Source organism: Pararge aegeria, chromosome 7, assembly GCF_905163445.1.
Source record: "Pararge aegeria chromosome 7, ilParAegt1.1, whole genome shotgun sequence".
Taxonomy (NCBI): domain Eukaryota; kingdom Metazoa; phylum Arthropoda; class Insecta; order Lepidoptera; family Nymphalidae; genus Pararge; species Pararge aegeria.
In genome coordinates, this window is record NC_053186.1 from 3,126,419 (window position 1) to 3,151,857 (window position 25,439).

The window sequence follows — 25,439 nt, forward strand, 5'->3', positions numbered from 1 at the left end:
AATCTACTCTGGACCACCTTTGATGACAGACTTAAGTAGTTAATGAATGACATAGTGCTTAGGTACTAAACTAAAAGAAAAGAAAATACAAACAATTAAGAACCTCTCCCTTTTTTAAGTCAACAGTTTCTACAGCAAAAAAAAAAATTACTATTGGCACCTATCAGGCTTTCCCTATTAACCATTTCCAACACTTCTGAGACAACTGACCTGACCAACTGCCCAACTGACTGTCTGGATGGTTTAATTCATCTTGGTAACAATAAAGGGGCGACTATGAAAACAGTAGTGGTGGGTAGGAACTAGGAACCAATAATGTAAATATGGCTGAGATACAATATAATCATTAGCACATGTTGTGTATCTGTTCAGATATGTATTGCCATCAGTGACTAATGACCAATGAATCACTCATAACCAAATTAGGAAGAGGATGTATATAATTACATTTTGTACTTGTATGTATAATAATATACAAATATATTAAACAATCATCATCATCATCATAACAAACCATCACTGGCGCACTAACAGCATGGGTCTCGTACCACAATGAAAAAGGTTTAGTCCGTAGCTCACCGTTCGGGCCCAGTGCGGATTGGTGGATAATAAACAATGGAATGTGCTAATTAATAGGCTATCTTTAGACAAGTTGATCAAGGTAATGAAAATAACTACTATTACGAGCAAATAACTGTTTGTTGGGCTTGTAGGCACCATGCAAATACATCACAAGTTTCTGAGATTCCCAGGTTGTAGCCAAAAGTTATGAAGTATATATTGCCAGAGAATTTATTCTATGTTATTTCAATTTTTTTTTAAACTAGGATAAAAAGAAACAGGTATACCTTACATATGTAACAAAGTCTATATTTTTAAATCCCCAGGAATTGTAATCCTAGTGCTTTTTCAGGATACCAGGCATTGTTAGCAAATTCTTAATGCAACTAGGAGGGCATTTGAAGCTATCAGTCATTTATATTATCACTACAATATGATATTAAAGTTAGCAATCCACATTGATGTGGCATGGTGGGTTTTAATAAATAAATATAATAAATAAACTACCACAATACACAGATAACCATCTAACCCCAAACTAAGAGTAGCTTGTGCTAAGGTTATGGGTACTAAGATGATTGATGAATAATTTTATGAGATAAACTCACTGAAAAAATTTCTGATCATCATCACAGAAACATTTTCCAGTTGTAGGAATCAACCCCACAGCCTAGGATTGGCCATCTAAATCCCACTCCCCTCCCATAAGAGCTGAGGCATTTGACCAGCAGTGGGACATTTATAGGCTGAGTGATGATGAATCAGATGATGGAAGCAGAACCTCTCCCAGCAGGTAATGATAACTTTTATAAGTTTGCTTAACAAGGTTACCTAAGCTACTGTGTAGCATTGGTACAGTTTTGATATCTAATATCAAGAAGTAAGGGCCTGGCCACAGCAGTGAATCAGGCTTATGGATCAAATGACAATTTTTATTTTTGGCTCAATAAGTCCACTTTCTACCGAAATATTTCACCTAACGAAATAAGCCCAATCAGTTTAATGTGCAAATATTTAGCAGTAAAAATTAAGCATAAAGAGCCATTAAAAACAAGTAAGGTGTCAACCCTAGCGTTAATTACATAAACACAATTAAAAAAACACAATGCGAATAAATTTACAACTTTTTTTCCCCAGTCCTATGATTCTCGCATACTAATGACCAGACTTTCTCTGAGCGTAATCTAGCTTGCACATAACGAGAGTAGCATGAATGAAAACGTAAATATATCACAACAACGAGCTACTTACGTCGTAAGGAACATTTTTCTCTGCAATTGAAACTCTGTCGCGATCTGGGAATGAAGAAAAAAATTGATAAAAAAACGAATAATTAGGTCGTGTACTTAAATGTAGCATTTGATAAGTTTTGTTATGGGTCTATTGTGAAAAGTTTATAAGTACCATCATCCTCGGAACCCGAATGTCCAGTTGCCTCTGCTCTTTTCACGGCTTCCATCATTTCTATATGATCACTATCTCCGTCTCCTGAAGCCATTTTTATTTTCACGATACACCCCTATTTTGAAGTCACATAGATTAATCTGTGCACAATATTATTTTGCATGGCTCACATCACACTTTTGTCGCCAACACAATGATTCACAATAATTTAATTAGAAGAAATCAATTAATTTACGCGAAAATGCTCGCCCAAAGCATCCATTTGACACGACCGCTAATAGTAACTGTGTTACTCCATCGAAAAATGTGTCTTACATTTTTTGTGATTTTTATAGCAATTCTTTTGAAAAAGAGATCTGTGGATATTATCTTAGACTAAGACGTATAGACAGTATATACCGTAGTGTTTGTATTTTCGTTGTAATCATTGAATGGAATACTGAACCAAACTGTTGCCAGTGACTTCCTTCGCGTTTATATTGGGATTTCATAAATGCCGCGGAAACCCTCTATTTGCCAACAAGTACCAAACGAACAAACAGACACACTTTGGAATTGAAATTACATGAAAATAAAATTTTAATTTTTATCAATATCAAATGCGATATTGTGGCTTTTTTTAAATAATTGGTTATGTAGTTCATGGACCTTTTATCTTCTTTTTGAAGATGTAGAGAATGCCCATGGAATCAGTATGTTTTCATAATTACGTCAGCAGATGTACATAATATTTCTGTATGACTGCCGCAATTTATAGAACGTCATATCTTTTGGTTTGGTCATACTATTGTTTTAGGGCTGACATTTTATTATTACTGAAATTCAATAAAGGATATGTTATTTTTGGAAGCTATTTAACTTTCTAAAGGTGGTTACAAATAAAGAAACAACTGCTTTCATCTTTATAACAATAGTATGGAAGAGGATAAAATTTGATCAAAATATTCTATTGTCGTGTGCAAGACCCATTCTTATACTTGTAAATTTTCTCCAAAATCTCTACTTTAATAATAACATACACAGACCAGTTAATAAATAATAGAGTATAGCAATACTGCGTAACGCCATGTTTGTTTCTTTTCTCTACCGTCAATTCGTTACCGCGGTAAGAATTTTAGGTTACTTCTTATCATAGCGTCTTTTCGTATTTCTTATTAAAATACCAATAAAACTATTGTAAAAGCGTTTAATTATCCCGCTGAGTGCTTACGGCTGTTGCTTTAAATTTGCAGTGTACGTAATAAAGCGGCGATTGTCGTATAAAATCAGTACGATATTTTTGTTACCGTCCCAATGAAAATGGGTAAAAAAGTACGTGAATATAAAGCAGGGGACTTCATATTTGCGAAAGTTAAAGGATATCCAGCATGGCCTGCAAGGGTGAGTTTTAAAATTCTTATGAAACACTAAAGGATAGTCTTTTTTCGGGTTTGCATTTCATAAACCAATTGAGGCGGGAAGACATGTCTTGTGTAAAAGACGCCTCTTGATGCTTTGGTTCATAATTTGCGTTTTATGAAAATAATACAATTTTATTTTGCTTATATGGCCTATTTTAATATTGGGGTTACATAAAAATTTGTATAGAATGCATAAACATGTAACAATCAAATTTGTTGACCATGATCAAATTAGAATGTTATAATGATGACGCTCGAATTTTTAGATATTACCAAAGATCATCATCAAGAAGATGATAAAATAAAATAGCCTTTAATGCAGAAAAAAGATCATAGAATGTCCTTGATTTTCAAATTTACAAATTTGTCCTCTATTGGACGCCATATGACTCGTGTCTGTTGCGACTCTTGTCCATAAAACTCCCAATCTTTATTGGATTTCATCCTGACATCTTTGTGCCTGCCTCTTCTCTCTTGCTTGACATCCTTAGGATACTAGTGTTATTGTAGTAGATAGGGACAAAAAGTGTTAATTGTCTTGGAGAGACTTATTAGAGTTTTAAGAATAGTATGTGGTAAATAAAATCTACTTATTAATTTGTGAAGGTACCCTAAGCAATATATGTTTCTTGTAGTGTGAATTTCTAAACTTACTGTTTTATTACTACTGTTTTATTTAATCAATTATTTTCTTTTGCAGGTGCAACGAATGAATGGAAAGAAATACTTTGTGTATTTCTATGGAACAGGAGAAACGTAAGTACTCATTAATCACCCATCCTAAACCTAACTCTCAGGCTAAATATCTAATCATGCTAGAAGTAAAGTTTTAGTAGAGAACTTTTTGATTCAAAATTGAAATTAAAATTCAAAAATTCTTTATTCTTGTAGGCTTTTTGTAACAGGCACTTATAAATTATAAATTGAATAAGAGCAAGAATTATAGACAATGGTGGATAAAGTCATATTTCTTGAAAATGCTTGCAATTTCTCTTCACATATAATCTTCTCTTGAAATCTCCCACATCTCATGTCTTGAATTATGTTCTATTGGATCTATTTAAAGCATATAGTTAATTGTATGTTATCTGCTCAGATTATTACATTTTATATGAAACTTAACACATAATACATATCAAAAAAAGGTGTAATAAGTTTTTCACAAAATTCAAAGTATCTAACAATTCTTTATAGTGCCAACCTTCCACCAAATATGATATTTGACTATGCTGAAAACAAGGATAAGTTTTTAAATAAAGCAGTTAAAAGGCGAGACTTCAATGATGGTGTGAAACAAATTGAGTATGACTTTGCTAATAATGTGCCACTGGAGCAAGTTATTGGCGTGCCTCTTGAGGTAAGGAATATTGAAGTTCTTTTTAAGGCAATTATTGTTATCACCATAATTATCCTCAGATATTAATGTACCACTAATATCTCATACAACCAAACCAAAATATGTGGCCACCAAAACTAACCTACTCTACAACTGCCTACTGTACAGCCTTATCTCTATAGATGATCCTAAATATCAACAAATGCCTAATGCTTTTAAAGGAAGAGCAATTGCTGAATAGAATAGAATAGCTAAAAGAGAAAAAAAAGTCTTGTGGGATAAGGATTTGGAGCTCGAAACCTCTGCACTGTTCAAAGGTTCAGTGGGTTCTTATAATATCCGGAACAACAGTTTATCATGCTATCTAAGGATAAAATCTATAGATGTATTTTGATGTTGTGTATACTTTTATCTTGTAATGAGACTCACTTCAGCGGATGCACTTCAACCCTCCAGGATCTTTTGTGCTCTTGCATATACTTTACTAGGTATTAAACCAAAGCACTTTTTAAAGTCAGACTCATAACCTGGACTCGTTTTTCGTTTAGTTTTGTGTTTCCTAGATCTGAGCAAAGTCAAATCACACTGCAGATCTAAGCCTAATCTAGGCCATGGTTGTAATAAGCTAACTTATGTCTAGGGCTAGAACAAAATTCCTTAACTCAGGACCTCAAGTACTTTAATATGAGTACAATAATTATGAGTTTTTGGTTTAATTACAGGTTAATTCATTAAACAGGTTAACGATAATTTACAGGTCGAGGAAGGTGCAAATGACACTGTCAATGAGTCCGCAGCAAATGATACAGTCGATGAGTCAATGGCTGACACTACCGCTGTAGATGAAACTATGGCTGAGGAGGTACCTAGCTACAAATTTATTGTTACTATTTAATTTTAGCTGTAATTCAAGACTACTCCAATCCTCTCATAGCTGTAAATTTTAATCTGTATCAGGCCAGTTGGATGAAAATGTATGAAAATCATAATGTCAACTTTGTTTAAGCATATAGTTTACATGCCAATTTATTCTTCTTGGCGGGTTCTTTCCGGGCTTTGCATTCCCAAACATTTGATTGCTTTGGGTGCATTATCTCAACTGCAGCAGCGCAAAGTGTTGAAGGTAAATGAAATTATGTCAGCATCTGTTTAATTTCAAAAGGCGTACGACAGAATTGTATACATATTCCTGCTGAGAAATCTGCCTGACAATTAGTGGTATTTCAATTAATAGCTCCAAAACAAAGTTATGACTTAGCTCAAGATTTTAGACGTAGCAGGTAAAGGGCCAAAGCTATTTGGTATAGTAAATAGGGGTGCAATGTGATACAGAATCTATCTGCTTTCCGAAGAGATTATCATCGAACGTCCATACAAATACATTTTTCACCAGAGCAGGTCTAATTTTTTTTCCTTAGGAAAACATTGGACTAAAACAGATTTGCGTTTGTACTCAAAAATACTCATTTTCCCAATTGTCCAGACTGTGGTGTAAGGGAAAATGTTTATCACATTCTGATGGAATGTATCCGTAGCGAGGTTCAGAATGAAATGTTTGCTGATGTTGACATAAGTTTGTCAAACCCCTATTCTGAGGCCGCGAAATATTTATATAATAGATTTAAGATTAATGTAGCTAGAAGTAGAATAAGCTAGTAATTGTAGACCCACAAGTAACAGTGACTCAGCTCTTCAGAAAAAAAAAAAACATTGGACTAATCTTTCCATTCACATCAGAGTTTATAGTGTGACTGAGAGAAATATTAATAAATCCATACAATATTAGTCATTAGCCAAAGTATTTTCTCTAAGATAGAGCAAATATTTGTCGAGAGGACTTACATATGAATAATTAATTATTTTATTTTATAATTCAAACAAGAAACTCATATTATAACACTTGGGAGCTAATCTTGTATTTACATACAAGATTAGAATTAGTAGATAGTAGTATTTCCATAGATTAGTGTAATAAATGAAGCTTTCTACTGTCATAATGTTACTACAAAGCTTGCTTTGTAAAACCCTTCCTCAGTATTTGGTTTTTATATTTTGTTATTTATTTTCGTTTTTTTATGTTGCTTTTAGAACACTACACAGAATGATACTGGAATTGAAGACTCTGATGAGACTGGTGCTCTAGTTATCGATGAGGGAAAGGTAGGTCTTGCATCAAATGCTAATCAAAGTTACCTATGCCGTATTAGGTATTAGGATATATGGAGTTGTCCATCCGTGCCAAAGATGTCATGTCAGCACTTTGTCTCTGCGTTTTCAAACTTAATAATTAATAATTTGAGAAGAGATAGCGCTACCTAAGCCCGGAAAATTTTTACTATGGCTCCAGCCTTATATGATTTCTTGTGTCTGCTGGAACTTAGATAAAAAGTATAAAAGAGCAAAAAAAAAATAGCTCAAAAAAATTCTAGTTTATTATTTTTATACTTTTCGAGTAAATTATACTGTTTGTTGTTAATTATATTGAATAATCAAATAAAGTATTTATTGAATAATTTAAATTTGTTTGCACACTCTTTATTTTATTTATTTATATATATGTATCAAAACAAGGTTTACTATGACCCACAAATATTTGAATATATTTAGGTAAAAGTCATAATTTGGCCCTGGTGTGGGTGAGTATCTGACTCCTAGTTATAACTGTATTTTCCAATTTCTAATTTTCCAGTCTTTTGAAGTTTACATAGATACATAATAATGATGACGATGCTTATTATTTACAGCAAGGTAAAACTGGCAAAAAGCCTACTCCCAAGACACCAGCGAAGGAGACTCCTAAGGCCAAGGAGCCGAAAACACCACGCGGAAGAGCAAAGAAGGACGAAGAAGCCAAGGAAGAACTAAAAGAAGATGACAATAAAAAAGATGAGGAGTTAGTCTCCAGAAGCGGAAGGAAGATTCGACCCAAGAGGTAAGCTACTTCCCCTTTTAAAGTAGCAGATTTGGATGAAAACCTTTCTGGAAAAAATATATGGTTCCCGTGGGATAGATCTTTTTTTTCGCGGTGCATGTGATCTGCTTGTTTCTAGTGTTCATGTCATGGGACCGAGAATAACTTATGCATGCACAGCTAAATTTCCACGCGTACAATGTCGCGGGCAGCAACTAGTGTACAAAGTGTAAATGAAAATCGAAATAATAATACAGAGGCTTTAGAGATACATTATGTACTGTCTCTGAGTCTTGAGAACTTATCGTTAACTGAAACGAAATGATTTACTACAGTACGATACTGTAGTAAATTATTTCGTAGTAAACCTTTATACAAGAAATCCGCGATGGTATGTTTATCTCCAAAGGATATCCCATAGTAACCATTTTCATGTTTTATCTTTAACAAAAAAAAAACTGGGCACATCTATTTAAAAAAATACAGTATTATTTCTTGTCCAATTGAATACATATGATACGTTGCGCATTGCAGCATATCAATAAGAAGAATATCTTAAAGATATCCAAGAGTTAAAGAGCGGGTATCAGGCGCGACATTCAATCTCCCGAAAAACAAATTAAAATCACAAACACACTTACACCCGAGCAGTGCCGGGACGGGCCACTAACTTACACGTGATCTTATAAGTAAACGTAGGTAGAAAAATCACACACGGCACTCCGGTCATTAGGACCTAGTGGGATTACGTTTATTTGAAAAAAATACGGATTATATCTTTTGCTGTGGTCATCCAGATATTACCGCAGGTGGAAAAAATAATCCCAGATCATTATTAGTCGATGCCGAAATAAGGTTTTATAGTATAAACCTTGTTTGCGATAGTGACTTACACTGTTATTCCCAGAAAGAAATGTTTGTTTTTTGAAGTTATATTTCTTTTGGTGCGTTAGGGAAAAATGGTGAGGGTAAATTTTTACGATGCGCGCGCGCAACGTCACACAAAACCGACACCATGAAGTTAGCTATAGTCAACAGTTTTTTCTACAAACGTAGAATAAGGCGAAAGATAAAATTTTTGAAAAGATTTTTATCTTGTTACGCAAAACAAGTAGAAATAACTTCTAACGCGTGTACATAAGTACATACACGTTCTTTTTTTTTTTTATTCCTAACTATAAATAATGTATTTAATCAATAATAATAATATATCAAAGTTCTTTATTCATATAGACATATATGAAGTGTCTGTACACATATGTTTGCAATATTGTGAGGTGATGGTGATAACTAAAATCGTTAACTGATACTTTAAACTAGGAGGATTCCAAACGCGTCATGCCCACACCAAACTATGCATGTGTTTTTTGTTACCACCATCTCACAGCCAATTAATACTTATGAACTTAACTTATCGTGTAGGAAGTGTGTATGTAACCTTTAATTATATCCTTAACTATCTTTATAATAGGATTTATGTATAAGCTTACGTTTAATATAAACTTTGAACATACTGAGAAACCATATAGATTTAATTCCGTTATTTTTAAAAAAATAATATAAAATTTTCCTTGAACGAATTACTGAGTTAAAAAGTAATATAAAAATTACCTCATAGATACATAGATGAACACACAGAAGAGAACACCACCCTACCCTCTTCAGCCCCCAAGAAACGCCGCGCGGCATCACCAGTGGAGAAAGATAAGGAAAACAAAGAAAAAGATGGCAAAGAGAAGAATATCAAACAATTCAATGCTGTCACCCGGGTAGGTTAACTCTCACTTATGAACAATTTTAGCAGTAGTATAGCTTTTTGTGTCAGAGCTTGTCCGGGGAACTACATCCATGCTAATTTCTTTCGCTAAGCAGCAGTCAACGCTGTTTTCCGGTGTAATTGCAGGCGCATGAGACTTATCACCTACTACTCAGGTTGATTGACAAGAGGTTCACGATGCAGGACGTGTTTCTAGGCGATGGTTGTCCACTTACTATAGGGTGGGCCATCTGCTTAGTCCGTCCTTTATTATTATATGTATAGATAAGAAATAAAATCGGGCGTAGTGTCCTTCTATTAATTCCGCTGTCTAAGTAGTAATAGTTTTTACAATAAAGAAAACGAAAACGTTGATCATATTACGATAACGAAAAGAAAAACTGTCATCGTATTACGCTAACAAAACGAAAACGTTCATCGTATTATGTAAATGAAACTAAATTTAAAACAAAAACCCTACAAACACTTGTGGAATAAAATCTGAATTCATTGCTTTATTTTGGTGCAGTTTAAGAGATGCAAAACACTGCAAGCCTGAAATAATTTATAGTATATTTCCTAAATTTACTTGAAGGAGGATTAGACTGCGTCTTTCTAAGTATTTTTTCTTTTTCAGTCGGAGCTTGAAGATTTAAAAGAGCCATTTACAACAGGTAAGTTAATATGCACACTATATTTAAACAACTTAATAAAATAACAAATGAAAGCCAAATTTATTGAGATATTTATTTCGCGGTAACAACATTTAAAATAATTAAAAAACGTATTTTTTTCGCGGTCACAACATTTTAAACAATTAAAAAACTTTTTTATTTTTTCGCGTTAACAAGATTTTATGTTTTTATATTGCCTTAAAATTGGACGTACTAGCTTCGGAAAGATAAAATACTATATATGAAAACTTATCACAACACACAAAGCTGCATGATCTTCGACCTTTGCCTGTTGAAAATTTGGTTAAAAAAAAAACTTTTCACTAGCGCGAAACATACGAAGTGGTTCTGTATTTTGATAAGCCTAATAATTGCGAAATTTTATAAATACATTTTTAAACTGATCATATTGACGAATTTATAATTAGTTTCAATAGAAATTTATCAAGTATGGACACTTTTAACCAAGAAAGCGATCTATTTGACGAAAACATCTTTAGTCAGTATGACGATAATTTAGCGGGAACTTTGGATTCTCTTGGCAATAATACTGACTTCTTTGATGATAACAATGTAAAAATGGAGATTGGTATGTTTATTTAAACTCAAACTTTCTTTGGTTGTATAAATTAATATATTTATTTTTTTAAATTTCAATTAAACTTGACAGTTTACACATAATTATTAATCGGAATTTTTCAGACACGCTAACAAATGAAAATATGCAGATTCAAAAAGTTTTTTTTGATAAAGATAAATCGACTAAAATTAAGAGTAGTAAAAAATTCAGACCACCTTTAAAGAACAAAATTAACAAAACTATCAATGGATTAGAAATAGATAATTTACCCATTGATTGTAAGGGAAATACCATTGAATCTGTGCAAATTGATGATTTAAAAAAAGAACTGCTCGGTGATATCAACATTGCAAAACAAACATTTGAAAAGAGAACATATAGTAAATCCAATACTAAGTTCAGCCTAAACGGCATTTTATTAGGTTCTCTAAATGTACTGAATGACGACGGAACAGATATGCCTCAAGCTTTATTTAGTCAGGACTTTTCACAAGAACAGGCGAAAGCGTCGCAAGAGTCTAAAGAAACGATACTATCTAGAACTGAATCATTTAATTCGGTAATTTCTATAAATAAAATCTATAAAAATCTAGACATGAAAAGCTGTGAAAATATTCAAAAGGAAGAGCATAATTCTGTGAACTCTAAAAGCCAAATAGAGTTCTCTTTTTACGATGCAAATAGCAATAATGACACAGATTTAAACCATAATATTGATTATAAAATACCAACTGGAGATGTTTTTTTAAATTTATTTAAAGCCGAGAAATCTCGATTTGGACATGATAAAATGGTACCAATGTCTATTCAATTTGGTGATATTGGATTAAATTTAAATTATTCGGACTATATAAAAGGATCGGGTCATTTTGAAGAAGCAGACACCAGCGATGTAGTATCGAAAATATTGGAAATGTATCCGAAAGAAAACGAGATTCGTTTGAAAATGAAGTTTTAAGTAAAATATATTTTAGCTTATAATTAAAATTCAAATTGATATAAACTAATAAATAAATAACTGCGTTATATGAAACTGACTGTATTATTGTATAATAAGTGATGCCTATGTTTTGATACCTGCTTGAAATTATAAGTAACCAGAAATACTGCGGTTCTGTAGTGGGTCTCGACTCACTCTGACATCAGTGGTAGTCGTTCGGTCGTAGCAATAAATGCTGTCGTCCACCAAACTGATTAAATGCCTTTATTGGTAGACTTCACACACCTTTGAGAATATTATGGAGAACTTTCCTTCGCCAAATTTTACTGGTTAAAGCTATCACCACATTTACGTAAATATCTACAATATGGTCTAAACTTGTAGTAGTTAGTCGTAAGTCTCTAGTAATGAAGTACTTTGTCACAATAGCAATACCACATTGTTCTAATACTGGACCGATTTAAACAATTTCTTTACCAATACATAATTAACTATCGGCTTTAATTTATTTAAAAAATATATCGAAAAATATTGCAATGATCCAACTCAAAGTAGCCACAATAGTAGATTTAAGTGTGGTGGCCAGTATACGTTCACGCGCGTGATAACGCGGGAAACAATTAGTATATATATATATAGTCTTTACAAATATTACGGGGGACGTCATACAGAGGCGTAGGCCCTCAATAGATGCTTATGTATGTTTGTTACATGCGATCGGATTAAATTATAACATTTCGACTCACTTTTTCAGAAGACCCAGAAAAAGAGAACATTATAATCGCCTATCTCCCAGCGGGTCAGTACATCGGTATAAAGTTGTTCCAATCTCGACCCACCACCTTCAAGAATGATAGCGCCAGGTTGCAGTGGGATAAGCAAGCGGCAAGGAATGCGCTAACATTAAAGTCACAGTTAGGTAAGCCATTCAGTTTAGTTATCTTTCGTTACTTTCATGATATATACTATACAATGTGTATACTATACATTATTTACTGTCTCTGAGACTTATCTGTGAAACCGAAACGCTATCTATAGTCGTAAAAATTTAATAGGCCCGTTTTGACATTTGTGCCAGACCATAGAATGTAACTTGGAACAAAACTGAAAGAAACAATAAAATAAAAATCAATTACATACAGTAGTTTTAATTTTTTTGGAACGTTAAATAATATAAAAGAATATATCGCAAGTATTCTTTTTGCGCTTACTTTATAGTAGCATGCAATTTATAAATGTTGCGAAACGTTTCGAAAACAGTTACGTTCTCAAACTTTTTTTTTATTTTTATTCTAGGGTTGTAACCATTTTTTTTTTACTGAATATCGAAATTCAATATTTTGTAGTAATCTTTACTGCAAAGAATGCGCTTGGTTCTCGAAGCCGCAAATAAAATTTTGAATTGACGACACTGGGTTCTAAATAATGAGTCTGAGTTGATGTATCTGACCAAGCGGCACATGACTGAAGCGTCCCCGCGCGCACTGCGCAGTTTTTCGTTCCCCATCTTGTAAAGTTGACTGTGCGCTCGTTTATGTTTGATATATATTGTTTACTATTATGTTAACTTTGGCTCTTCTACTTTGGACATTAATTTAAACATAGTGATTTGGACTCGATTTTTGTGTTTGTTGTTACATGTGTATATAGTACGAACTCTGTTTCAACGTGTTAAAAAGTTGACGTATAATCAACAGCCATCAGTAGCCATTGGTTGGGAAGTTAAAGGAATACTTTGAACGAACGAACACTTTACAATACATAATCATATCAATCAAGTACTGATACAAACTTGAATTGATTTATCGTGAGTATCGAGTACCGAGTCTTATGATTCATAACTAGTTAAGTCGCGATGACAAATGTCAAAACGGGCCTATTACTTTTTTACGACTATAGTAGCTTTTAAGTAAACCATTGCCATAGTTTTTACTGTATGAAATCAGATACAGCCCTAACACCACATGCAAAAGTTAGTGGGTGACACTGTCATTAGGTACGCGTCGCGTATCGTAGGTACTATGCACGTGTTGATAATTTGTCTTCAATAGGGTTGTCATAAGTAAACACAGATAATGTTTTGATTTGTTTGTATGGAAGAATAAATATGCTTCTTTTGATTTAAAATTTTTACAGGTATATACTTATGCACCCTTCAACAGTATGTCGTAATTCCGTTACACGTCGTATACTTGACATCAGCAGCCACGCTGCTCCAATGGGGGTTGGTGGGCTTTAGCGACTGTTACTACGATTATAACAACAACAACTACAATCTAAATATACTATTACTATAATACTATAAAGCGGTAAAGTTTGTTGAGGTTGTGGGGAGTAATCTCAGGATCTACTGAACCTATTTAGAAAATTGTTTTACCAATGAGTTATCCATTGGTAAAACAATTTTCTAAATCTAGTCGGTAATATTATTTGTGACTATAGCACTCGACTACAATTGTACGTTAACCCCTAAAAATAAACAGACTTTTTGTGATAGTCTAACTAACGCTGCCTTAACGCTGGAAGAGAGATGTGTTTCAGTTCTAGAACATAGTTGTGGAACTTGATAATGCCTGCAAAAAGTGTATAAGCTATCGCTCACTTTTTGCATATGTGTATGTTTTATATTTAAAAGAAAAAAATTATATCTACCCTTGCAAAGCCGGGGTGACAATGAAATCCCCCAAGAGCCAATATTACCAGGGAGTACAAATAAATAAAGGTTTTAATTGGAGACAACGAATGGGACATTTATTAATGTGTTCAGGAAATTCTGAAATTAAGGAATAAAAACCTTCTTATAAGTTTCAAAATATTGTTTGTTTTCAGAAAAGGGTCACATCACTCCACAGTCAGTACTTGCTCAACTGGTAATGGACCTAAATCTCACTGATGAAGAAAAGGCCACGTTAGATAAGGATAGAGAGACAGGTGTGTATCATCATGTTTATATTGATTAAAGTAGTATATAGTGTAGTAGATAGTAGGATTTCATTAAATTTTTTATTTTTATTTTGATTTAGTTTTTATTTACTTTGGGTATATTGTTTAGAGAGTATATAATAGAGTTTTTGCAAATGGGTTATAATATTGGTTAGTCTTGTTAAGTGGTCTTCCTGCCAAAAACAAACTGCTAAACTTTTTAGTGTTTTGCTACGATGCTGCGCATAATATGATATAAACCTGAAAAATATGAACATTTTCAAAATGTAAATAAATAAAAAAAAATAAATAAAAAAATTTTTGGTGATTAGAGGGAAAAATAATCATCTTAATTCTTTTATTTTATACACTTGAGAAATAATATGTAGGTACCATAATATATCTACAGGTTATTTAAAATGAGGCTAGCCTCAAGTTATATGGTGTTTGTATAGTAAAAACCTTTACATTGGTTCGTCGTAGTAGAGAAAAAGCTCTGAAAACAATACTATCTATTTTTCAGAGGAAAAGAAATCACGCGTGCATTTCCTGAAAGTCGAAATGAAGCTCATAGAGCTAGACGCAAAAATAAAGACGTGCCTTTGCCTGGAAAAAGCCGATACGGAGTTATGCTTGAAACTTCTTGATGAACTAATGGGTAAGTGTACATCAAGTATTACGTATTCCCATCGTCTTCCCTTTTAAAAATTCTACATATACTGTATGAACTCACTATAATTATTTATTTAGTTATTTATCCGTTCTAAGTTAATTCGTTTAAAAGTTAAGACGGTCAAAGATAAAACTCCATAGTAAGCAACTAACATACCTCTTCTTTAGATTAGCACACGTTTGTAGGTGTGAGTAAGGAAGGTTACAGTCTTTGGCTTATGACTTATTGCGCCTAAGCGAGCATGACATATGTATTGCGCAATTAAAAAGAGTAGAAAACGTTCAGAGAGTATACAATTTTAATGGGTTTTATCTTAGGAATCTTAATACCAAGAAATCTTAATACCAAGACACTAATGAGACAAAACAGTGTCTCCCAGCGGCCGTACCACTACGCGCACGCCCTGCGAGCTTTATAACAACGGCGTTCCTCAGTTGTATTAGTCTAAAAGGTTTTGTAGTTTAAAATTAAAATAGAGTCGCTAACTGTTTCGCATCGACAAATTTCTTGTGTCTTGTTATGGATTTTATGAAACTGCTAAAGCCCAAACCACTACCATTTTAGTTTGCGTCATCACTTATTACAAGGTGAGATTGCATTCAAAGGCTAACTTGTAACAAAAAAAAAAAAACGTATAGTTTCAAATTTGTTATAGCACTGGATATTAAACCGCTGATGCTGCTGAAACACCCGACCACCCCGGAGACGATAAAGCGAATGCGCGCTTACGTCGGCAACACCCCGTCCTGGGAGCTCACCGAGAACGCCGCTCTGCTGTTCAGCCAGCACGCGCACAAGATACGCAAGCAGGCCGACATCGTGTACGCCAACCTGCGGGTGAGCCGCGAAACTATCCTATAAATCTAATTGGATGTCGATTCTATGATTTCTTAGTACGAGAATTCGACGGTTTGAGGGTCACGTTTAGACACATTGTAATGGACGGCTGAACTAACGTGAATATTTGTCGTAGATCGCCCGGCTAGCGGCATTCGGGGTTCTTAGCTTGCTCTTGCGCCGCGTTGCTACATATGCGAAAATTAACTTTATTCGGGATAGTTTAAATTCAAAAAGAGATACGCTGTTTATGTAATGCAGATCGTGAATCGCTAAATTTTAATGAAAGTTTTTTTTTATTCCGTGGAAATGGTACTCGAGTACTTTTAAGGGATAAAATATATCATATTTCCTGTATGTATCAGTTCTTTACCATAAGATAAGAAATTAAATCACTCTTGCAATAACGCAACGGCCAAACCTTACTTTTTTACCCAGATTTGGATTTGTTGAGTAAGTTCTCGGCAGAGGGGTCGGTTTCGATAATCAATCGGATGGGATCTTAAGATCTTACTTTATGACAATGAGTGCTATGGGTTCACTAGTCTTGGTAACCAAATTTACAAGACCAGGTCCTTGTATTGTTTCTGCGTTTTGTTGCAATAAATTTTTTGAATTTCCTTTTGTGGTTTCAGAAACTGTTCAATACGCCAGAGGGTCTGTCGTTCTGGGAATTTTTCACGGAACGGGTCGAGCAGTTCAAGAAGGCTACCGAAAAGTATACGTCCGACGAGATCTTGGAAATGGTGCACGAACCGCTAGGTGAGATTAATATTTGAGGTTATGATTTATGTAGAGTTTATAGATAACCAACCGTTCTCAGAGGATGACCCGCATGGTCTAAATGTAGAAACATATATTTATTATTGCCCACCTCACAAAGCTGTTAGTGGCTTAACTATGATAGTTAGATATATTTCCTCAAGGATTTTTTTCCTAGGTAATAATGAGTATTACAATAATTTAGTACAATAGCTTTTATGTATCATCAATAGTTTTCGCAGGACTCGCCAAATATTTTATTTAATGGGTATAATTTTGTTACTTTAGGTTACATTAATGGAATTTTCCTAAGGATCTAATATCTATGATAGCTGAGAATGAGATGAGAATGCTAAAAAAAGTAAATTAGAAATATAATTATTATCTACTAATTGCATTTTGTAACACTTACAAGACGTATCAGACGTATGATACGTCTTGTAAGTGTTAAAAATCCAATTACATTTATTATATCGTCAATAATAAACATGAAAAATAATGCTGTAGATCGTTATAATCCTTTCTATTGCACATGCCATTAATATTTTTTTTAATTAGTTAGTCTTGAAATATGATCTTAGTTACCACTACTTCTTTACTAAAAGACTTAATCCTTCGCATTGAAGTAATAATAAAACAAAATTAAATGACATAAAAATAAAACAAGCAAAACTTGAAAGTATGTTGATAATTTATATCACTTTTCTTTAATATTTTATTTTTCAACTACTTCCAATTCGGAAGGGGTAGAGAAGAAGTGGCGGAAGAAACTCCAGAGCAACCCTTTTTTTAAATATCATGTTTTATATATTATTACAATTATTTGTTGATGTTTTATAAATATCATATTTTATACTATGGATCAATTTACTACACACACAGACACAGACTTAAATGGTATAAAAAGAAATGGAATAATAATATTTATGCTAAGTATACCCATTTTCGCAAAGCATTAATTTTTAAGTATAATGACACAATTGTATAATGGCAATTGTGTGTGCAAATATTAATACTGTAAGTATAATAACATAATTGTATGAACTTTAACAACAATGGTTTTACATTAATTTCGCTTCTTCAAATAATATTTTTAAAATATAATTACACAACTTATAATGACAGTTGTGTATTAACAGCGGTATAGTGAAACCTTTATTAATTCTTCTAGCACAGTAACATCATTGTATGTTGACCAATAACAATGTTCTGTATATTTAATGTGAGGACATTAATATTCGCTTTAAATATACTTTTCCAATAAATCATAATTAAATATGGTATTAAAATATTTTATATACTGTAAATTTGTTTTGTGCATAAATGTTGTTCGCTTGATTGCCAATAATTTTAAAATAACATTAAATATTGTTCTAGAAATGTCTTTTGCTACTTCACACACGATGAGGGCGGCAATAGACGCCGCCAATGAACAAGAGAAAGAGGAAGCGGACGAGGCTAAAAAAGCTAAACCTACACCAGGTAATGAAGCAAATCCATAATTAAAAAAACGCGCTAGTGTCAGTCGGGATGATAGGATAAGGATGATATCAATACCCAAGAAATCAACAATAAAATATATACTAAAACATTGTTTTCTCATAAAAGAAATAATAATATTTTTTTTTTTAAATATTAGTGTCATTCTGTCAAGAAAATGTGCTTTACGTTATATTATTTAAATAAGTAAAATAGTGTAGGTATACAAAACGTATATAACAATTATACAATATTACGCATTATATCTAGTTTATTTAAAGCTACTATCAAAGAAAAAGAAACAATTAATCTAATAAACTTCATAAAAGCTTATTTGAGATTAATTTCTTGGTCTAAAAAGTATCCCAAGGATGCAAGCTCATTGCCAAATTTTAACAAATTTTAACGAAATGTAGTTTTTTTTTTTTTTTTATAGATAAGTTTATGTGGAGGTTTTCGGCAGTTAATTTAGTTAATATGCGATTTATTTGATATCTTATTGTAATTCACTTCATTGATTTCAGCAAAAACTAAGAAAGTTATAAATAATGGCACACCAAAAACACCAGCTAAACGACAATCTTCCAGAAACAAACCAGAAGAGAAGGATAAAGAAAAACCAAATACAGAAGAAACCTCACAGGCCAAAACAGAACAGAGCCATGTAGAACAGAAAAACGAAACAGAATCTAAAGAAATTGCCACAGAAGAGAAAGAAGTAGCAAAAGATAAGAGAGAAAAAAAAAGTAATAAAGATAGTAAATCAAATAAAGAGGACAATACTATTAAGGACAAAGATAGTAAAACCAACAAAGAGGACTCTAAAAATAAAGAAAAAGATAGTAAAGCAAACAACGAGGGCCATATAATCAAGGACAAAGATAGTAAAGCTAACAAAGATGATAATAAAAGCAAAAGTAAAGATAGCGATGATAAAGAATTGAGAGATACAAATGACGAAAACGATAGTGAAGTAAAAGAAAAAACGCCTGAAAAGGCAGATGAGAGTACAGATGATTCTAAACAGGAAAGTTCAGTAGAAGTAGAGAAAAGTGATAATTTGAAAGAAATTTCAAAGGAAACCGATAAAGATAGCAAGAGTGCAGAGAAAGAGAAGAAGAGTGCGGAGAAAGAGAGGAAGAGTGCGGAGAAAGAGAGAAAGAGTGCTGAGAAGGAGAGGAAGAGCGCTGAGAAGGAGAGGAAGAGCGCAGAGAAGGAGGGAAAGAGCGCAGAGAAGGAGGGAAAGAGCGCAGAGAAAGAGAGCAAGAGTGCGGAGAAAGAGAGTAAGAGTGCGGAGAAAGAGAGTAAGAGTGCGGAAAAAGAAAGTAAGAGTGCGGAGAAAGAGAGTAAGAGTGTGGAGAAAGAGACTAAGAGTGCCGAGAAAGAAAGTAAGAGTGATAAGAAAAGTGATAGGGAAGACAAGAGGGCAGAAAAGGAAAAGACAGAAGATGAGCCTAGAGCAAAAAGGTCGAGAGAGGTATGAAATCTTTTTTTTCGTTTTCATAATTTTATTTACTTTTATGTTATAAATTACTTATTTTTGAGATTAGTTTTATTGTAAATTAACTCTAAAATCAGGCACTTAATACTTGAATCGTCTTTATTTCTTTTTCACAACACAACCATACTAATCAGAAGTCTTGTTAGACAACGTGGATTCGTCCTTAATTATTAGAAAGTAATCACGCATTAATTTTTTAGAACCGCTCTGATTCAAAATTCTCTGACTTACTCTTTTATAATGATTACATACCCTACATAAATAAACCTTCCTCTTTAACTACTTTACCTATTGCCGAATGCATTCAAATCTATTGTGTAGTTAAAAGATCTAAGCTTAAAAAAACCGGGAGTGGCTATTTTTTAGTATGTTATTATACAAGAGGCAGCTTTAATAATTTAACTAAACTTAATTATTAAACTTTACAATAATAAAAAAGTTTGCCTTGTGTATGGATTTCTTTCTAAAGATACATACTATTCTGGTTGATAATAGTAGTATCCCTGTTTGCTCATATATGCTCTTGCATATGCATAAATCTCTCTTAAAAGTATAGTGTTAGATCTCGCTTCGTTCAATAATCTAATGGCTAACAACGATTTCAATTATTTTTTTCAGAGCAAGAAGACTGATCCGCCTCCACGTTCACCAACAAAAAGAAAGTCCAAATTTTAACAAACAACCACACAAACAGAGGGTTCTATTATTATAAATACAGTCCACAACCGTGGTCGAATGGAGAGGTAAGATATGTTAATTTGCTTTATTAAGGCCTTTTATCAATAATGTAGTAGATATGCCTGAGAAGTCTCATACATAATCTAGCAAAAAAGGTGACTGCAAACCATATTGTTTTTGAATCATCGCGAAAATGTTAAATAAAGATTGTAAACGTTTAAATATTAAGGAACCCGCACTTTGCTTTTCGGACGTTAATTCCACCGCGACATCGTAAGTTTCTTAGTAGAAAAGTAACGAGAATAGAACACCAATCGTCTACGATAACTAAATTTGCATGACAACTTATAGCAAATCTAACATGTAATTGATCAATATGTCATATTACATAATAAATCGTTCTTCGTTCGTTTATTTTGTTTGATGTGCATTAATTACTTACAGAAAACACTTATGTTATGTTGTTTGTTTAAATGTTTGTTACTTTATGTAGTTTTTTGTTTTACTTAACACACAATTATGGTATTCTGTTACAATGGTACAACCTTATGGTACCTAATCGCTTGAAAAACTGAAATAACGAGAAATATAGCTATAACTACAATATCTCAATTATAATAGAAAATTATATATATGATATACCAAGAAAATTGAACGAGTGATACTATCGACATATAAATAATGACAGTGTATAGTCATTTAAAAATTTAATTTCATTTCATAATTCATTTCTAAATTTAAGAAAAATGTGACTGCAATAATTTAAGCATTAGAAGCAAGAATAAACTTACAGTGCAATATACTAGGTTACATAAAATTCATAATTCGTTTAAAGAAAATTGCATACAATTCTACAATAAACTACCCATTGAAATCTTGGAGATGTCTCTTTAAAAGTTCAAAGTTCGAAAAGTCCTATTATAGTATAAAGGACTACGTAATCGATAAAAAAGCTTGTGTGTGAATGATTGCTCTAACCAGGTTGCTCTTCTAATAATTTTAAATGACAATGTGAGATGGTGATACCAAAAAAAAAAAACTTCCGGCTAAGTTGTGGGCTTCTTCTTTGACCAGGACGCTTTTGGAACCCTCGTAGCTTTAGTTTTTAGTTTACGAATATAGTTATCGCTATCATCTCACTACCGTGTAATACTCATGTAATGTATGCATCAAAAGTGCCACCTTGAATAAAGATATTTTTGAATTTGACTTCGACCTTATAATCAGTATAACTAAACAGTATAACTCAACGTACCGTATAAGAAAACCAGACTTGCTGTAACTGTTTAAATGTTTTTTTGTTGCCTTATTAAGTGAAAACATTTTAGAATTTTTCCAACATTTAGAATTTACATTGAGAGTTAACCTCACTGCGTATTCGAAGAAAGAGTAACTGTGTACTTAAGTTGATGCTACTGCTGAAGTGAAAAGAGAATATGTGTAATGTTTTCTATTCATTTTTCACTTCAACAGTTGTATTAGTGACTTAATTAACCAACGACGAAGACTACGGGTGACGAAGAAAATATACGCGTATCGAAGATTGAAATTGAATCGAACTGAACTAATCAATTTGCAGATGCAGTAATGAAGAAAGTTTATTTGACAAATAATGTATATGTAATTCAAAGATTGAGATAAACTGAAAATAATATACATAGAAATATTCACACATAAATAAAACAACAACACAATTTTTTTTTTTTTTGACTGTAATAACGAAGTATGTCCAGAAATAAATTTAATAACAAGCAAAATTTATAACAGACATTTAATTGTCTGTATTTATGTTGTCCTTGTAAAATATAATAAAAACCATTGCAATTATCTACTTCTTTGTGCACGGTAATGTACATAAATATACTTATATATTTGTATACATTACTGTATACGAAGAAACAGCATGGTATCCAATTTGGGGCAACTGTTGAAGTGAAAACAGAATATGTGTTTGTTTCTTCTCATTTTTAACCTCACAGTTGTATTAGTGACAATATATATCGACAAAGAAAGACTTATAATTTAAATAACAGAACAGTTTGCAAAACGACTAAGAGTAAAGACAGCCATGATTATAATAACGAAAACATTTTTAGAACTATAACGAACTGTCTTGTTGTTTGTGCAAAGGAAATTAATAAGCGTGCTTATTGAATGTTTTTTTTAAATATTAACACCATATATTTGTATCTTTTCATATAAGGTGACACTGGGCGAGGTAACTTCAACGAAAATCGCCCGTCGAAGAAACACCTCAAGAAAGCTAACATCGACTAGTAAAGGACACTTTGTAGGGTAGTAAAGACACGATATACTTACCCACGTATTTACAATACTATAAAGCCTCATAGTGCAGCCAAATTATAAAAAAAAAAAAACAGTAATTACGAATGCAAGCTGGCGATACTAACGTGGTCTACAAAGCGAGAGGGTGGATATCACCAATTTACCGACTCTGGGCTGGTACTGACTATATCAATTGTATTTATTCATATGTCATAGGTTTTTTATAATTTTGTTTGAATTTTGTTGTAATACCCGACTTCTTGAGTGAAAAGCTCGGGTTATGTCGGATTCTTATCAACTAAAACCCCCACGGTGGCCACTTTTAACAACAATTGGGAAGCCCCGGGATCTCCAATGCCACCCTTGTGCGACGCCCAAAAAGCTCATCCCGAGAGAAACGGTCCCCCGACCTTTTGTGCCTGGTGGGCACGGTAACATGCCACAACAAGTTGCCATCGTCCCGGGGGTCGAATTGAGGTATATAATAGGCCTACAGAAGGCACTTAATACGGCGGTTGGCAGCGGCTCTGCCGAGTTTTAATGAAGATAATTCCTAATTCTAATCGCCTAATTCTGTTTGCGAAAAAATCGTTAAGATATAAAATTGCTGAATTTTGGAGGTGCTCTCATTAATAGTGTTTGAAGAACTCACTTTAACTATCTAAAGACTATCAATAAAAGCATTATCAGTAAATAAATTCTGACAATATTATTACCTCAGTGCAAGCGTATATTATCCTATGTAAAGAGCATACGAGTCAACTATATTCTAAACTTCCAGAAACATTATTTTTTAATTTTGATTTTCTTTATTTTGTAAATTGCCTTCTTCGTGTTTGGATTTATTATTACTTATAAGAATTGGTAAGTGTATCGTGTCGTAAAATACACATATTTCGTTAAATTTTGACATAAATATTATTTTGTAAACAACGTTGAATATGAAATTAAGAAGTTGCATTAACAATTTTTGAGTATGCATGCTATGATGTTAAAAGTGTAAAGAGGTGGATAAATTATACGCGCTTAGAACATTTGGTAGTAGTAAAAAATACCGCCTTATCGCTTCTCTACTGATGCATCGAAACTACTTTCTATTGAAGTAATATTAATTATCATATCAGAAATGGGATCCATAGTCCACAATTATAGACATAACACAATGGAATGGGCATTAGATCTACCCACCCACTTCTTTATAACTGTAATTTTAATAAATTACTAATAACATCATTGCATGCATGGAAGTGCTTTTTTACTTTTCGTTAGAATGAGTGAAACTCATCGTATTCGAATATGAGTTGTAGGTTTTATTTAAGTAAATCCTTATTATTTCTCGTGCGCATTGTACGCAGCTCGCATCGCATCCAAAAATGACAATGTGTCTCATAATCATCCTAAATAAGCGCAAAATTTTAAGTAAATAGTGCGAATGCGGTGCGATATGACGCGATATATTTTGTTGTCGACGTGGCATTGTTGCGTTCAATTTAAAGATTGGAATCTTTAAATTCCACCGTGAACTGAGTTCACTAATTTGACATGAATGCGTGCTAGCACCCTTTGACCAATATCTCACTGGGACACCATTTTACTGGTTACTTTAATAACTCTCATATCTCTGGTAGCGTAACTAGTGATCCGAGCATGTTAGACGCCAATTAGGACTATACATATGTTTTATCTATTCAAATTATTGCGCCACTAAATTGTTTGCGCAACCAATCGGACTGCAGTAGGGCTAATATGCGCGTCTCGAGATAGGTAAGATGATATATCTATGCCCTACAATTGAGATACTCAACAAAAAGTTGCATACATTGAGTGCCATTGCCATTGAGTGCACCGCAAATGGTGTCCTAGTGAGATAGTGCCCTTAGTATATTAGATTTTCAGGCATGTATACGATTTCGAGTATCGAAACACTGCATTATAATATGGTCGAAATAAAAAGTACCGAAAGTTCCGTTTTCAAGTCGTAAATTCTGTACTACAGATTTTCACTGTTCAAACTTTCTACCAGGGGCGTTGGCTGTAAAAGTATGAAAGAACTTAAAACTATTCTTTACATAAAATAGATTAGGTTAGCTTTTTACCCTGACGCTTTATTGTTTCGATATTTGAAAACGATTGCAATTGTAAGCTTGTATACATAAGGGTAAACGATTTATGAATCATTGATTTGTAAGCATATTATATTTAATTTAACTTGACAAACAATAATGTTATATCTATAGTAGGTATAAACAAAAGTTTAGGACCCGTTTACATATAAGCTTATTTTTCTGTAAAACTTTTTTGTGCAAACAAGATGTGTCTTTGTGAAGTGTGATCAATGAGTGAAGCGTTTGGGAACTTGAGTATCATAACATCTATAATATTTATTTATTTATTCCCATATTACATTTTTGTCATTACAGGAAAAAGTTATCCTAATACGACAATGCAGCATGTCATGTAAATTTTAATAATATATATAACTATAGTGTATATGATAAAATCCAAATCGCTATATTTGTGAGTTCACTCAGAGTGCAATAAAATAAATCCGTCTTCTCGGCTATCACATTGAGGGTACGGAGTGCGCGCGTCAGTGGCGCCTCCTTCAGTAGCTTGGCACCGCCAGCAGCGATGGCCGGTGCCTCCGCCAAACATACCGGTATATAAAAGGCTGTATAATGATTAATACCTGTAGGTATTGTGATAATACAATATTGTCGCGCAACCTTTTTGTCTTAT

General features: G+C 33.1%; 2 protein-coding genes across 15 annotated transcripts in view; one reads left to right on the top strand and one right to left on the bottom strand.

Moving 5' to 3' along the window:
- LOC120624921 (phosphatidylinositol 4-phosphate 5-kinase type-1 alpha) overlaps positions 1 to 2,234 on the bottom strand; it is a 78,508-nt gene extending 76,274 nt beyond the window's left edge. For all 14 annotated transcript variants that reach the window (XM_039891735.1, XM_039891737.1, XM_039891732.1 and 11 more), the window contains exons 1-2: positions 1,966 to 2,234; positions 1,813 to 1,856 (exon numbers count right to left, since the gene is read on the bottom strand). In XM_039891735.1, the coding sequence (XP_039747669.1) occupies positions 1,813 to 1,856; positions 1,966 to 2,059 (138 nt within the window). In that variant the 5' untranslated portion in view covers positions 2,060 to 2,234. The remainder of the gene's footprint in view (positions 1 to 1,812; positions 1,857 to 1,965) is intronic.
- An 845-nt stretch (positions 2,235 to 3,079) lies between these two features.
- LOC120624923 (PC4 and SFRS1-interacting protein-like) lies at positions 3,080 to 25,161 on the top strand. Its single transcript, XM_039891738.1, has 18 exons — positions 3,080 to 3,345; positions 4,066 to 4,121; positions 4,560 to 4,722; positions 5,459 to 5,563; positions 6,790 to 6,861; positions 7,446 to 7,633; positions 9,231 to 9,381; positions 10,006 to 10,042; positions 12,317 to 12,481; positions 14,392 to 14,493; positions 15,008 to 15,142; positions 15,813 to 15,994; positions 16,630 to 16,756; positions 18,134 to 18,238; positions 18,760 to 19,337; positions 19,629 to 19,712; positions 20,355 to 20,479; positions 22,618 to 25,161. Exons 1-17 carry the CDS (start codon positions 3,259 to 3,261, stop codon positions 20,409 to 20,411), a joined length of 2,394 nt encoding a protein of 797 aa, XP_039747672.1. The 5' UTR covers positions 3,080 to 3,258; the 3' UTR covers positions 20,412 to 20,479; positions 22,618 to 25,161.
- Positions 25,162 to 25,439: the final 278 nt, after the last annotated feature.